Source organism: Nerophis lumbriciformis, linkage group LG11 (genome assembly GCF_033978685.3).
Source record: "Nerophis lumbriciformis linkage group LG11, RoL_Nlum_v2.1, whole genome shotgun sequence".
NCBI classification, from domain to species: Eukaryota; Metazoa; Chordata; class Actinopteri; order Syngnathiformes; family Syngnathidae; genus Nerophis; species Nerophis lumbriciformis.
This window is the reverse complement of record NC_084558.2, coordinates 42,257,829-42,272,014: the sequence shown is the minus strand read 5'-3', so window position 1 is coordinate 42,272,014 and position 14,186 is coordinate 42,257,829. Positions and strand designations below refer to the sequence as shown.

Below are 14,186 nucleotides of genomic sequence, written 5' to 3'. Positions count from 1 at the left end.
AAATAAAAAAAAACGTCACGTGAGCTGCGCAACAGCGCTTGGCGATCGTTTGTCTGGTCGCCCTCACCTTTTTGTGCGCTTTGGCCTGCTCCTCCACGTACTTGTGCACCTCTTTTATAAGCTCCTGCAGCTTCCTCACCAGCTCCATGTGGCAGACGGCCAGCTTCTCCGTGGACCCCTTGAAGACTTCCCACACCGGAGCGAACGTCCTGAGAGGACACGATAGTGAGAACGTAATCATTTGTGTTGCTTTTCATCCGCCCTCAAGTTGCTTCTTACTCACCCGAGCTGCGAAAAGTTCCCTGCCGTCTTGGCAAGTTTGGTCATGGAGCGGGCGTAGGCCTCTTCAATAACACTCCTGGACATTAATGTTGAAGGTAAACCACACAATTACATCAGTGAGAATATACATCAGGGGTGTCCAAACTATTTTGATATGTTTCATTATCAAAACCAATACACTATATAGATTTTTTTTTTTAACTTTTAGTGCTCCCTTTAAGTTTGGTCCTGGGGATCCGCAAGGGTCTCAGTCATAAATTTAAAAAAAAAAAGTAATATAGTATTTTTATTATTATTACGGTATGCAATATCCATCCATCCATCTTCTACCGCTTATTCCCTTCAGGGTAGCGGGGGGCGCTGGAGCCTATCTCAGCTACAATCGGGCGGAAGGCGGGGTACACCCTGGACAAGTCGCTATCTCATCGCAGGGCCAACAACATTCACACTCACATTCACACACTCGGGCCAATTTAGTGTTGCCAATCAACCTATCCCCAGGTGCATGTCTTTGGAGGTGGGAGGAAGCTGGAGTACCCGGAGGGAACCCACGCAGTCACGGGGAGAACATGCAAACTCCACACAGAAAGATCCCGAGCCTGGTATTGAACCCCAGACTACTCAGCACCTTCGTATTGTGAGGCAGACGCACTAACCCCTCCTCCACCGTGCTCGGTATGCAATATATAATATATTTTTATTTTTGTTTGCGTTATGCCCTTTTTGTAAAAGCAACCTTTGTTTTTTTATATGGCAAATACAGAAAATCTGCAATATTTCCCCAAAAAGTGTTTTAAAGTGGAATATTTGATGTGAAGTAACAAGAGCCATGACTAGGTCAATAATTCTTAACAACATTAAGGTCAAGTTTTTTTTTAATGTTTTATACCTTTTTTCTCAATAAAAAAAAAATTATGATAAAATACAAAATATGAAATATGTTCAGTTAAAAAATGAATTACACAAAAAAATTTCGATATACAAAAGTATTTATACTCATATAAAAGTGTTAAAAAATAAGCCACACTGTTCGATTTATGCCAATTCTTTTAAAAGAAAACGTGTTTTATTGTTATTGCAAACACTCAAAAATATGCAATATTTCCTCCTAAAAATGTTTTAAAGTGAAACATTTGATGTGAAATAACATTCAGGTCAATTTTATTTATGTTTTATACTTTTTTTGTCAATGAAAACCTTGTTTTGTTATGGTAAAAACACAAAATATGCCATATTTTCAGGTTTTGAAAAATCCCACAAAAATGATTGGATATCCAAAAGGGTACACTCATATAAAAGCGTAAAAAAAATTGTCACACTTTTATTTTTTCTTTCAACACTTAAGCCTCTAGATCAACTTCAGATCCATATACAAGTAATTAAATGTACTTTTTTAAAATGTTTTTGTTCGATTTATGCCAACATTTTTTTAAAGAAAATGTGTTTCATTGTAATTGCATACAACTCAAAAATATGCAATATTTCCTCCTAAAAATATTTTAAAGTGGAATATTTGATGTGAAGTTACTGGAGCCATGACTAGGTCAACAATTCATAAAAACATTAAGGTCAAGTTTTTTTTAATATTTTATGCCTTTTTTTGTCAATAAAAAAAAAAATTATTATGATAAAAACACAAAATATGCAATATTTTCAGTTTAAAAAAAAAAATCCCACAAAAATTATTCGTTATACAAAAGTACTCATACTCATATAAAAGTGTTAAAAAATAAGCCACACTTCTTTTTTTTGTTTTTTACTTGACGCCTTTAGATCAACTTCAGATCTATCTACCAGTAATTAATTTGTTTAATGTTTTTTGTTCGATTTATGCCAATTCTTTTGAAAGAAAACGTGTTTTATTGTTATTGCAAACACATTTAAAAATATGCAACGTTTCCTCCTAAAATGTTTTAAATTGGAATATTTGATGTGAAGTAACTGGAGCCATGACTAGGTCAATAATTCATAACAACATTCAGGTCAAGTTTTTTTTTTTGTTTTATGCCTTTTTTGTCAATGAAAACCTTGTTTTGTTATGGTAAAAACACAAAATATGCAATATTTTCAGTTTTTTTTTTAAATCCCACAAAAATGATTGGATATCCAAAAGGGCCACACTCATATATAAAAGCGTTAAAAAATTAGTCACACTTTTATTTATTTTTTTACTTTTAACACTTAAGCCTCGAGATCAACTTCAGATCCATATACCAGTAATTAAATTACATTTTTTAATAAGTTTTTTGTTTGATTTATGCAAAAAAATTTTTTTAAAGAACATTTGTTTTATTGTTATTGCAAACACTCAAAAATATGCAATACTTCCTCCTAAAAATATTTTAAAGTGGAATATTTGATGTGAAGTTACTGGAGCCATGACTAGGTCAATAATTCATAACAACATTTATGTTTTATGCCTTTTTTGTCAATTACAATTTTTTTTTATTATGATTAAAAACACAAAATATGCAATATTTTCAGTTTTTTTTTTTTTAAATCCCACAAAAATTATTCGAAATACAAAAGTACTCTTTCACACCTTGAGATCAACTTCAGATCTACCAGTAATTATTTTTTTTAATTTTCTTTGTTCAATTTATGCCAATTCTTTTTTAAAGAAAACATGTTTTATTGTTATTGCAAACACTCAAAAATATGCAATAATTCCTCCTAAAAGTATTTAAAAGTGGAATATTTGATGTGAAGTAACTGGAGCCATAACTAGGTCAATAATTCACAAAATCCCACAAAAATGAGTGGATAGCCAAAAGGGCCACACTCAAATAAAAGTGTTAAAAAATAAGCCACACCTTTTTTTTTTTTTTTTTACTTTCACGCCTCTAGATCAACTTTAGATCTATCAACCGGTAATTAAATTGTACTTTTTTAAGGTTTTTTGTTCAATTTATGCAATTTTTTTTGAAAGATAACTTGTTTTATTGTTATTGCAAACACTCAAAAATATGCAATATTTCCTCCTAAAAATGTTTTAAAGTGAAACATTTGATGTGAAGTAACTGGAGCCATGACTAGGTATATAATAACAACATTCAGGTCAATTTTATTTATGTTTAATGCCTTTTTTGTCAATGAAAACCTTGTTTTCTTATGGTAAAAACACAAAATATGCAATATTTTCAGGTTTTTTTTAAATCCCACAAATATTATTGGATATCCAAATGGGCCACACTCATATGTAAAAGTGATAAATAATTAGTCACATTTTTGTTTTTACTTTCAACACTTAGGACTCTCGATTAACTTCAGATCCATCTATCTACCAGTAATTCAATTTTATTTTTTTTATGTTTTTTGTTCGATTTATGCCTAATTTTTTTAAAGAAAATTATTTTATTGTTATGCAAACACTCAAAAATATGCAATATTTCCTCCTAAAAATGTTTTAAAGTGGAGTATTTGATGTGATGTAACTGGAGCAATGACTAGGTCAATAATTCATAACAACATTTATTTTAATTCATTATTATATTTTGGGCAATGACAGTTTTAAGGAAAAGAATAGTCTGAATGGCAACTTTGTGTCAGAGTCAACATTGCACATTTTTCTTGTGACATTTCGCCGGTTTGCTCAATTAATTAACTTTTTATGTTTTTGTTTTTAAAATGTGCCATTAAAAAGCTTGCTGCCGGCCACACTTTGGACACCATTATATAGAAGAGTGTGTTTCATTGTGCTTATGACAACTGAAAGTATTTTATCTACTCTCTTTGATTTTAATTTGACTCAAAATAGTTTCATCGGGTGATTTTGTTAATTTTTTAATTTGAATTCTGATTATTTTATTTTTAATTTGCCTTCTTGTAATTTTCTGTAAAGCACTTTAATTATTTGTGTATGAATTGTGCTCTATAAATAAACTTGCCTTGCCTTTATAAAGTCTTTGCAGCCTTTCAGGACAGCAAAGATGTACTGCACAGTGACTTTTCCCCCACTAGAGGGAGCCCTATTCAAACTATTCATCGCCATGCAATTTTGTATGCATTCAAAAATGGTATGCCACATCTTTGTTTTTAACATGAATCCATTAATCAAATATTTTAAGTGAAAGTACAGCGCACCTGTAAAACATTCACATTTATTTTGTATTATTTCAGTCTTACTCTGAAATGGTAAAATATTTGTTGTCCTGAAAATTCTACACTCAACACCATTATGATGATAACATGACAAACATGTTTTGCAAAATTATGAAAAATCAAAAACTAAGAATTCACATGTATATACAGAATCCAAGCCAAAAAGGGGGAAGGTTGTGTAACTTGACGACATTGTTACTGTAGTGTATCATATTGCCGTTTGTTCACGACAATGTGCCCTCTTTTTTTCTTTGACCAAAGTGTATCATTTCGTTCATTTGTTTTTTTCCAGCCAATACAGTATATATACAACAAAAGTACAACATCCACATTTACACCTTCTTCTTGTATTAAATTCACAAAAATATATATTATTTTGCTACTAATGAGCCTGAAAAGCAGTGGGAAGAAGAAAGACTTGTACATTTCTACCAAATGCCAATTTCAACATGGGTCACCAACCACACGATAAAACATACACTCAAAAATATTATTTTTGGAAACAATAGTTTTTAGAACAGTAACTCAGAATAAGAATAACTGAAAATTTAAACCAATAGGGGTGCAAAAACATATTTTCTTCCCAATTTTAAATGGATTCCTAATTTTCAAAAATCAGTTAAAAAAATAAATAAATAAAATAAATACAAAATAAAAAAAAATATATATATATACACCGTATTTTCCGCACTATAAGGCGCACCTAAAAACCACAAATTTTCTCAAAAGCTGACAGTGCGCCTTATAACCCGGTGCGCTTTATATATGGATAAATATTAAGATTCATTTTCATAAAGTTTCGGTCTCGTAACTACGGTAAACAGCCGCCATCTTTTTTCCCGGTAGAACAGGAAGCGCTTCTTCTTCTACGCAAGCAACCGCCAAGGTAAGCACCCGCCCCCATAGAACAGGAAGCGCTTCTTCTTCTACTGTAAGCAACCACCCGCCCGCGTAGAAGAAGAAAAAGCGCGCGGATATTACCGTACGGTACGTTTCATTTCCTTTGTGTGTTTACATCTGTAAAGACCACAAAATGGCTCCTACTAAACGACAGGGATCCGGTTCATGAAAAGACGCAATCTCTCCATCCGCACACGGATTACTATTTCACAGCAACTGATATTCCTGTGAACCGCACTGTGGATACAACGGGAGCACGTACGGTGAATATTCGCACCACAGGGAATGAGAAGTCATCCTTCACTGTGGTTCTAGCTTGCCATGCTATTGGCCAGAAACTTCCACCCATGGTGATATTCAAAAGGAAGACCTTGCCAAAAGAGACCTTTCCAGCCGGCGTCATCATAAAAGCTAACTCGAAGGGATGGATGAAGAAAAGATGAGCGAGTGGTTAAGGTAAGTTTAAGTTTACGCGAAGAGGCCGGGTGGCTTTTTTCACGCAGCTTCGTCCATGTTGATATACGATTCCATGCGCGCCCACATCACGCTGGTTTTAATATATTATTAAAGTTTGACTGACCTATTTGACTGTTTTTTTGACATTCCTTTAGCGCAGTTAGATGCGGCTTACAACACGGGGCGGCTTATAGGTGGACAAAGTTTTGAAATATGCCGTTCATTGAGGGCGCGGCTTATAACCCAGGGCGCCTTATGGTGCGGAAAATACGGTATATATATATTTTTTTTTTAAGAATTAATTTTAAAAAAAGATTTCAAGGCCATCTCCGTGCAACCACAAGAATCTGTTTTGAAAAAGTTTCATTATAAGTATTAAACCAAATAATACATTGCAACAATCTGTATGAATCGAGAATCGTGTTGAATCGAGAATCAATTCTGAATCGAATAGTCACCCCAGCAATTAGAATCACATCGAATCGTTAAATGCCCAAAAGACTCACACCCCTACAAACCAACCAAGGCATGTTAACAACTTTTAAAGGGTAGATATTTAAAAAAAAAAAAAATAGGAATACACTATTTTAACATCCTGCTTTTCAATACCAACACTATTAACTTACTTATATATAATTATTTTTAACTATAGTTTGTGCACACCTAGAGTTAAAAAAAAAAAAAAAGAGTCAAACAAAGATGGATTTGTGTACCTGTGGATTAGTCCTGACAAAAGTCAATATCTTTAACAATGGTAAAAGATTTTAAAATTACCGTATTTTTCTGACTATAAAGCGCACTTAAAATCTTTTCATTTTCTCAAAAATCGACAGTACGCCTTATTACCCGGTGCGCCTAACATACGGCATAATTCTGGTTGTGCTTACTGACCTCAAAGCACTTTTATTTGGTACTGATAAGTGTGACATAAGAGATACGTGTAGACTGCAATATGGCGGCAGTAAACAACACCAAAACTTTAAAAGTTCCATTGAGAATATAGAACATTACACACGGCGTTCAAAAATCTGTCAAAAATGTTTTTAGTACGACTTCGGCAAGCTATGAAGCTGCACCGATTGATGGATTGTCGGCACATTAAACATACGAGTATTATTATGGTGCGTGTATAAGGACCGCAAAATGACACCTATTAACAGACATATTATCTGGCGTTTTGTTTCGCAATATTATGCAAAACCAACTTTTCTTACCTTCTGGTACCTGCTGATCTGTCTTTGGGATCTGCGTAAGTCCTGAAAATGTGCGCGAGTCGGCAATTGTAGTCCGTGCCAACACCGTAGTCATAAGCTTCTTCTTTTTTCTCTATCTTCTTATGTGGCATTCATCTTCCACTGTTGCCATTTCTGCTATAAAGTAGCGTAAAGTTCTTACTTATATCTGTCAGTAGACTAGCTATCAAAGCGCTAAAAACTGTAGTGAGTTTACATTATTCACCCACGGAACTTTAGTTATTAGAGGGTTCCGGTCAGACGGTTTTTCACGGGACACATTTTCGGCGTTGATGTCGCATCATTGAGGCACCGGATTGAGAAGAAGATGCTCCGTTATTGATTTAAGTAAAGTCGGAATGTCATTAAAACAGTTAGTGTTATCTTTTGCCACTTCTTCCACTTGCACGCTACACCGCTACAACAAAGAAGACGCTGTCGAAAGTGAGACACATACTGTAAATAAGACCGCCCACAAAACGACGCATCATGAAGCGACTGTCAGAAAGCTACTTGAAAATGGTCTGTAAAACGTAATCTATGCAACATTTTGACCAAAGAACCACCATTACATGTTATGTACACCACAAGATAGTGTTTTAAATTTAGAAAAAAATCATAATATGACCCCTTTAGTATGAATTGTATTTATTTATTTATTTAGATGCCTTTTGTATGAAAAAAGACCTGAATAGACTAGACTTGCTCATCGACCGTGTGTCTTTTAATCCGGTGCGCCCTATGGTCCGAAAAATACGGTATATATATTTCCATGATGACATCACAGATGGCTTTAGTCCTCGGGTCTTTCTTTCAATCAGCGTTTATTTATATCGCCACTAAATCACAAGTGTCTCAAAGGGCTGCACAAGCCACAACAACAACCTCGGTTCAGAGCCCACATAAGGGCAAGGAAAAACTCACAACCCAGTGGGATGTCAATATGAATGACTATGAGAAACCTTGGAGAGGACCGCAGATGTGGGTGAAAGCCCAGTCCATAGTGGATCTAACATAATAGTGAGAGTCCAGTCCATAGTGGGGCCGGATTTGAGGCAGTTGCTTTAACAGCAGACAGGCGTCTTCCTTGGCTTTCAAAACATTGTCGTAGCAATGATAGCACTTCAGGTGGCTGATAAGGTTTGATGTGTTGATGAGCAATGTTTTTTACCCCCTCATCGTGAAATATTTGCAGACCATTTTGTGCAAATATCATGTAAAAGTCTTCCTCTGAAATAGTGAATAAGTCCCACACGATGATTGACGCCATGCTTGTTTACGATTAGATCGGGGTGGGGGGACGTGTACCAAATTCGGTTCTTTTATAAGCACCGACCGAATTTTGTTGGTAAGACCAAACGGTGCCATATTTTTTGATTCACGTGACGTCGTGTCCAGTTGCAGACTGAACACCGGCTCACGTAAACAATCAGTTTAAGTAACCTCTAAGTAACGTTACCATTGTCAACACCAACAAAGCAAGTATGCTTGCTAGAAAAATACATTTAAACGTAAAGTAAGGCTCCACTCTTCCAAAATGTGCTACCCATCCATCCATTTTCACCCGCTTGTCCCGTTCGGGGTCGCGGGGGTGCTGGAGCCTATCTCAGCTGCATTCGGGCGGAAGGCGCCGTACACCCTGGACATGATACTAATTTACATTGGATATGCCATAGACAGGCTACTGAGGGGTGCCCATTACGTCGATCGCGAGCTACGGGTCCATCGCGGAGGGTGTGTCAGTAGATCGCCAGCCAGGCATTAAAAAAAATAGACCTAAAAATTTGCGATTCTCAATCTTCACCAAGACGTCACTTTTGTCACTTGATTGACATTCTCGGCACCCGAGGGTCTTGTGAGATGACGCTGGCTGCTGCCAGATCATTGTTAAGAAAAAAAAAACTCGCAGGAAGGTGATAAACACTTTTTATTTCAACAAACTCTCGCGCCGTACCTGTCGTCAAAACTCTAAAGACCGACCGCACAGTTCCTGTCTTCACAATAAAAGCGCTGCTTCATCCTGCCTGTGCTAACAAAGTAAGAGTCTCAGACAGCTGGCGTGAACAAGCCAGCAAGCTATATGGAGTTTGCCGCTAATGTATTTCTTGTAAAGTGTAAAGTGTATAAAAACTAGTATGGAAGCTGGACAAATAAGATGCCAAAAACCAACCACTTTCATGTGGTATTGGACAGAAAGGAGGACTTTTTTTTCTTCTCCGTTTGAAAATGAGGACGTTATCAGCACTACTGTCTGATTCCAATCAATGCAAGTCATCAGAATCAGGTAATACACCAACTTATATTCTTGTCTTCATGAAAGAAAGGAATCTATATGTGTTTAACATGCTTGTATTATCATTAAACACCTTTAACTTGTTAACAAAAACGTCTTTTTAGGGCTGGGCGATATATCGATATACGCGATATATCGCGGGTTTGTCTCTGTGTAATATAGAAAATGACTATATCGTGATATCGAGTATACGTTCTCATGCAGTTGCTTTTAGCTGCGGGCATTACACTACAGGCTCTCCTCGCTCTTTCCGGTCTCTCCTTCTCACAGACAGCAAGCGCACATTCTTACACACGTCACATACTGTCACGTCATACGTCCTCCCTGAGCAGAGAGGTAGCAGCATGGCTAACTTTAGCTGTGATGCCAGCGGAGTGGTGCGAGCGGTAATACAAGAGAAAGAATGTGCGAATCAGGTAACAAATGGAGGAATAATTCATTCCCAAGAAAAACAGCAGGGGGTCCATCGTCTGGCGGTGGTTTGGCTTCAAGTGGGAATATGTCGAACAGACAACCATAATTTGTCAAATGGGTGTCCCAAGTTACCGGAGTGCGTTAGGTAAGGAGGAGGAGTTTTGTCCCTCCAGAGTTGGCGTAGGGCTGTGACGTCGGGCGTGTGTGGTTGTGGAAGGAGGTGTGTGATGTTGACATTAAAGAAGTGGTGGCTACCGAACCTGCTCTAATGTCTCCCGTTTATTATTTTATTAGACAAGTACACGGTATAGGCAAACCCAGGACACTCGGCTACACTGCTAATATGTAGCATCATTTGAAAAGTCACCCGCTAGACAATGAAGAGTGCTTACTCCGCAAGTCAATATCTCCGTTTGGTGCCACACGTCCACACCATCAAAATGCCGAGGCGAACATTTCCAGATCAACACCGTATGAAAAAAATAGTGATTTTTTTCGTTGTGATTTCCTTCTCTGCATGAAAGTTTAAAAGTAGCATATATTAATGCAGTATGAAGAAGAATGTTTTAATGTAGACACATAGAATCATCATACTGCTGTGATTATATGCATCAAGTGTTCATTCAAGGCTAAGGCAAAATATTGAGATATATATTGTGTATCGCGATATGGCCTTAAAATATTGCGATATTAAAAAAAGGCCATATCGCCCAGCCCTAATATGAATGAGGTAGATCCCCTCGACTCGGTCAATTGAAAAGTAGCTCGCCTGCAGAAAAAGTGTGGGCACACCTGGTCTACTGTTAGCATTAGCGATTGTGCATGGCGATTTCAACACCTCCAAATTTTGCAATAAAAACAACTAAGATTAATGTTACAATAAAGCAGCTGCTGTGTAATAAGCACAACACTTAACAGTACAAACACTTTGTAGCTTCCTCGAAAAAAGCTACTTCTGAGTTAGACAACATACCATAGATAGCCTGTACAGTACTGCCATCTAATGTCTTGGAAGTGTGTCTGCATTGGATTAAAAAAAAACAGGATAAAACAACTGGACACTACAGTTATCATAATCAGCTCATTTTTAAATGTTACATACATTTTGTTTTATATCAAACAATTACCTTATGTCAACATCAAAAATTAGTAGCGTCAAGTACCAGTATCGATTCCCATGTACCAGGAATTTGTATCGTATCGGTTAAAATGTGACCGGTACCCATCCGCAACGATAGGCTTGCTGCATAGTATGTAAAGGGCCGCTTGATTTGTTCACTCTAACACACACACAGCACAGTACGAGTTATCTTGCCTCATTGGAGCATATTTTTAATCAGGAATCGAAGCTATTTTTTGTTGGTGTGAAGTCATTGTTCCTCATATTAGCCAGATATTTATTGTGCAGCTGCTAAAAAAAATATTTTACAGGTATGCTAATGTGGCAAATACAACCTGTGTTGCGTCTTTTTGGATTAAAGTTACAAAGAACATTACAGAACAATGGAGGTTGATTTGTGTCTTTATTATAAAAGCTTTTTTTTTTTAAACTGATTTTATGTTACTGAATTTTTTGCGTTAAAATTTTGTCATTTGAATTTTTTTAAGGCAAATTATGCTGACCATTTAATTGAAAAAAAATTGTTGGCAAAATGCGTGAGTTTAAAATTAAGTGTTTTCAAATTCAGTGTATAAATATTCAGTGCTGAAAGATTACTCCCTGTAATTTAAGACTGAAGCAATCGATCCTGTCTCAGAACCAGCCAATGAGGAGTCAAGTTTGTAGTCACGTGACACGGGTCTTGCAAAACAACAAAAAAAAGGGCTACCTTGGCATAATACAACACAATTAACCTTTTTAATGCGGCCCGCTGGATATTTTCAAACTATAGAAATGATTCCAGTGGTTAGAATCTGCACTTTTGAGTGACATACGGGTTACTACGGTAACCATAGGAAGCCCTGCTCCATGCAGACGAGGCACAGGGTAGTATGGGCGGGGCAGCAATAAGCCTGAGACCTCGCAGTGTCATTTCTTGTTAATCACTTAGCAATAATGCTACATGATGCTTAGTGTTTTACTCAAGCTGGATCTGTTTATTACTCAGCTTCTAAAACTTGTAGCTCATCCTCCGTATACTCAGGCTCAAAAAAATAAGGTTCTGGATTTGTCCAAAAGTAGCATTTGCTGTCTTGCATGAAGTCTGCCATGATTAGTAGTGTTGTTGTTGTAGGAAATAGCAAACATTGTGATACGTCTGTGAAATGAATGTGCTGCCATATGCTTAAAATAAGCAAAATATGTAAATGTTATGTTATTATGAATTACTTGCATACTTACAGCGTGTGTATAAAACATTGATGGAGGTTTAAGAATGTTTTTTAGAACGACTCTCATTGACTCCATTGTAAGCTGACTTTTGCTATCCTTTATTTACGAGTTAGAATGCATAAGAAAAAAAAACATATCGGTTCTTGCCTTACATAAGGATTGTGAATGATAGACCAAAATCCCCCAAAAAGTGCAGTTGCACTATAGAAATTATTCAAATGGTTAAAATCAGCAGTTTAGAGTGACATACGGGTTACTACGGTAACCATAGGAAGCCCTGCTCCATGCAGACGAGGCACGGAGTAGTGTGGGCGGGGCAGCAACAAGCAACCTACTCAGTGGCCTAGTGGTTAGAGCAGGGGTCGGGAACCTTTTTGGCTGAGAGAGCCATGAAAGCCAAATATTTTAAAATGTATTTCCGTGAGAGCCATATAGTATTTTTTTAACACTGAATACAACAAAATGTGTGAATTTTTAAGTAAGACCAACATTTTTAGAGTATAATAAGTCTCTTATTCTTTTTAATAACATTGTTATTCTGAAGTTAACCAATAATAAATCAAATACTTCTTACCATTAATGAACAGGTGCGGAAGAAAACGGATTGATGGATTAAAATGCATGACAAAGTTTTATATTCTGAACGTTATTTTTAACACTGATTACCAGCGGAATTATTCATTACTTATCGTGTTAAACAAGGTCAGCTAAGATTTATCTGAGAGCCAGATGCAGACATCAAAAGAGCCACATCTGGCTCAAGAGCCATAGGTTCCCTACCCCTAGGTTAGAGTGTCCGCCCTGAGATCGGTAGGTTGTGAGTTCAAACCCTGGCCGAGTCATACCAAAGACTAGGGATGTCCCGATCCGATATTTGGATCGAATCGGCTGCCGATATTTGCCAAAAATTGCGTATCGGCAAGGCATGGGAAAATGCCGATCCAGATCCAGTTTAAAAAAAACTCCGGTCCGTGTTTTCCAACGCACCGATTTAAATAATACATTCCACTTTTGTGCTGCTCCGTAATTTCCGTTCCGCATTTTCCAGCACACCTTCAACACATCCACAGGTCTGTGAATTCTAACGCAGTTGCTTTTAGCTGCTGGCATTACACGACAGGCTCTTCTCACTCTTTCCTGTGTCTCCCTCTCACAGACAGCGAGCGCACCTACTTACACACGTCACATACTGTCACGTCATACGTCACATACGTATACGTCCTCTCCCAGCAGAGAGCGAGGTAGCTGCATGGCTAACGTTAGCTGTGATGCTAGCGCAGCCGCTAAGGTGCGCACCTGCTCAAGCGTCCTCTGCGCACGGCAAATCTATGCCACGCACAAAATCAAATAAAAAAATAAGCGCTTTACAATTTTCGACACACGGACACGACAGAGAAAACAGTTTTCGTCATAATTGTTCAAATATTGTGACATCTGTCGAGACGCTTATCTCCGTTCGGTACCACACGCCCACACCATCAAAATGCAAGGCAAACATTTCCACATCAACACCGTATGAAAAAATTAGTGATTTTTTTTGTTGTGATTTCCTTCTCTGCATGAAAGTTCAAAAGTAGCATATATTAATGCAGTATGAAGAAGAATGTTTTAATGTAGACATGCAAGCCTTGAAAGAACATTTTGAAAATCAAGACTACATTTCCTGCAAATGGGTGCATTTCTACCCTATATTTTAACTTTAGATTTATTCTCATATCAAACTCTTTTGGCTGTCTTTTTGACACTTACATCAGGCGCCCCCCTCCACACCCTGGATTATAAATAATGTAAATAATTCAATGTGATTATCTTGTGTGATGACTGTATTATGATGATAGTATATATCTGTATCATGAATCAATTTAAGTGGACCCCGACTTAAACAAGTTGAAAAACTTATTCGGGTGTTACCATTTAGTGGTCAATTGTACGGAATATGTACTTCACTGTGCAACCTCCTAATAAAAGTCTCAATCAATCAATCAAAACACATAGAATCATCATACTGCTGTGATTATATGCATCAAGTGTTCATTCAAGGCTAAGGCAAAATATCGAGATATATATTGTGTATCGAAATATGGCCTTAAAATATCGCAATATTAAAAAAAGGCCATATCGCCCAGCCCTAGTTCAATGATGCCATTTCTGTTTGTCATGTATAATTTTGTCTATT

General features: G+C 36.9%; 1 protein-coding gene across 7 annotated transcripts in view; it reads right to left on the bottom strand.

Annotated features, from left to right (window-relative positions):
* fcho2 (FCH and mu domain containing endocytic adaptor 2) overlaps positions 1 to 14,186 on the bottom strand; it is a 195,596-nt gene that overhangs the window by 144,592 nt on the left and 36,818 nt on the right. For all 7 annotated transcript variants that reach the window (XM_072914142.1, XM_072914143.1, XM_072914144.1 and 4 more), the window contains exons 3-4: positions 284 to 358; positions 68 to 209 (exon numbers count right to left, since the gene is read on the bottom strand). In XM_072914142.1, coding sequence (XP_072770243.1) covers positions 68 to 209; positions 284 to 358 — 217 coding nt within the window. The remainder of the gene's footprint in view (positions 1 to 67; positions 210 to 283; positions 359 to 14,186) is intronic.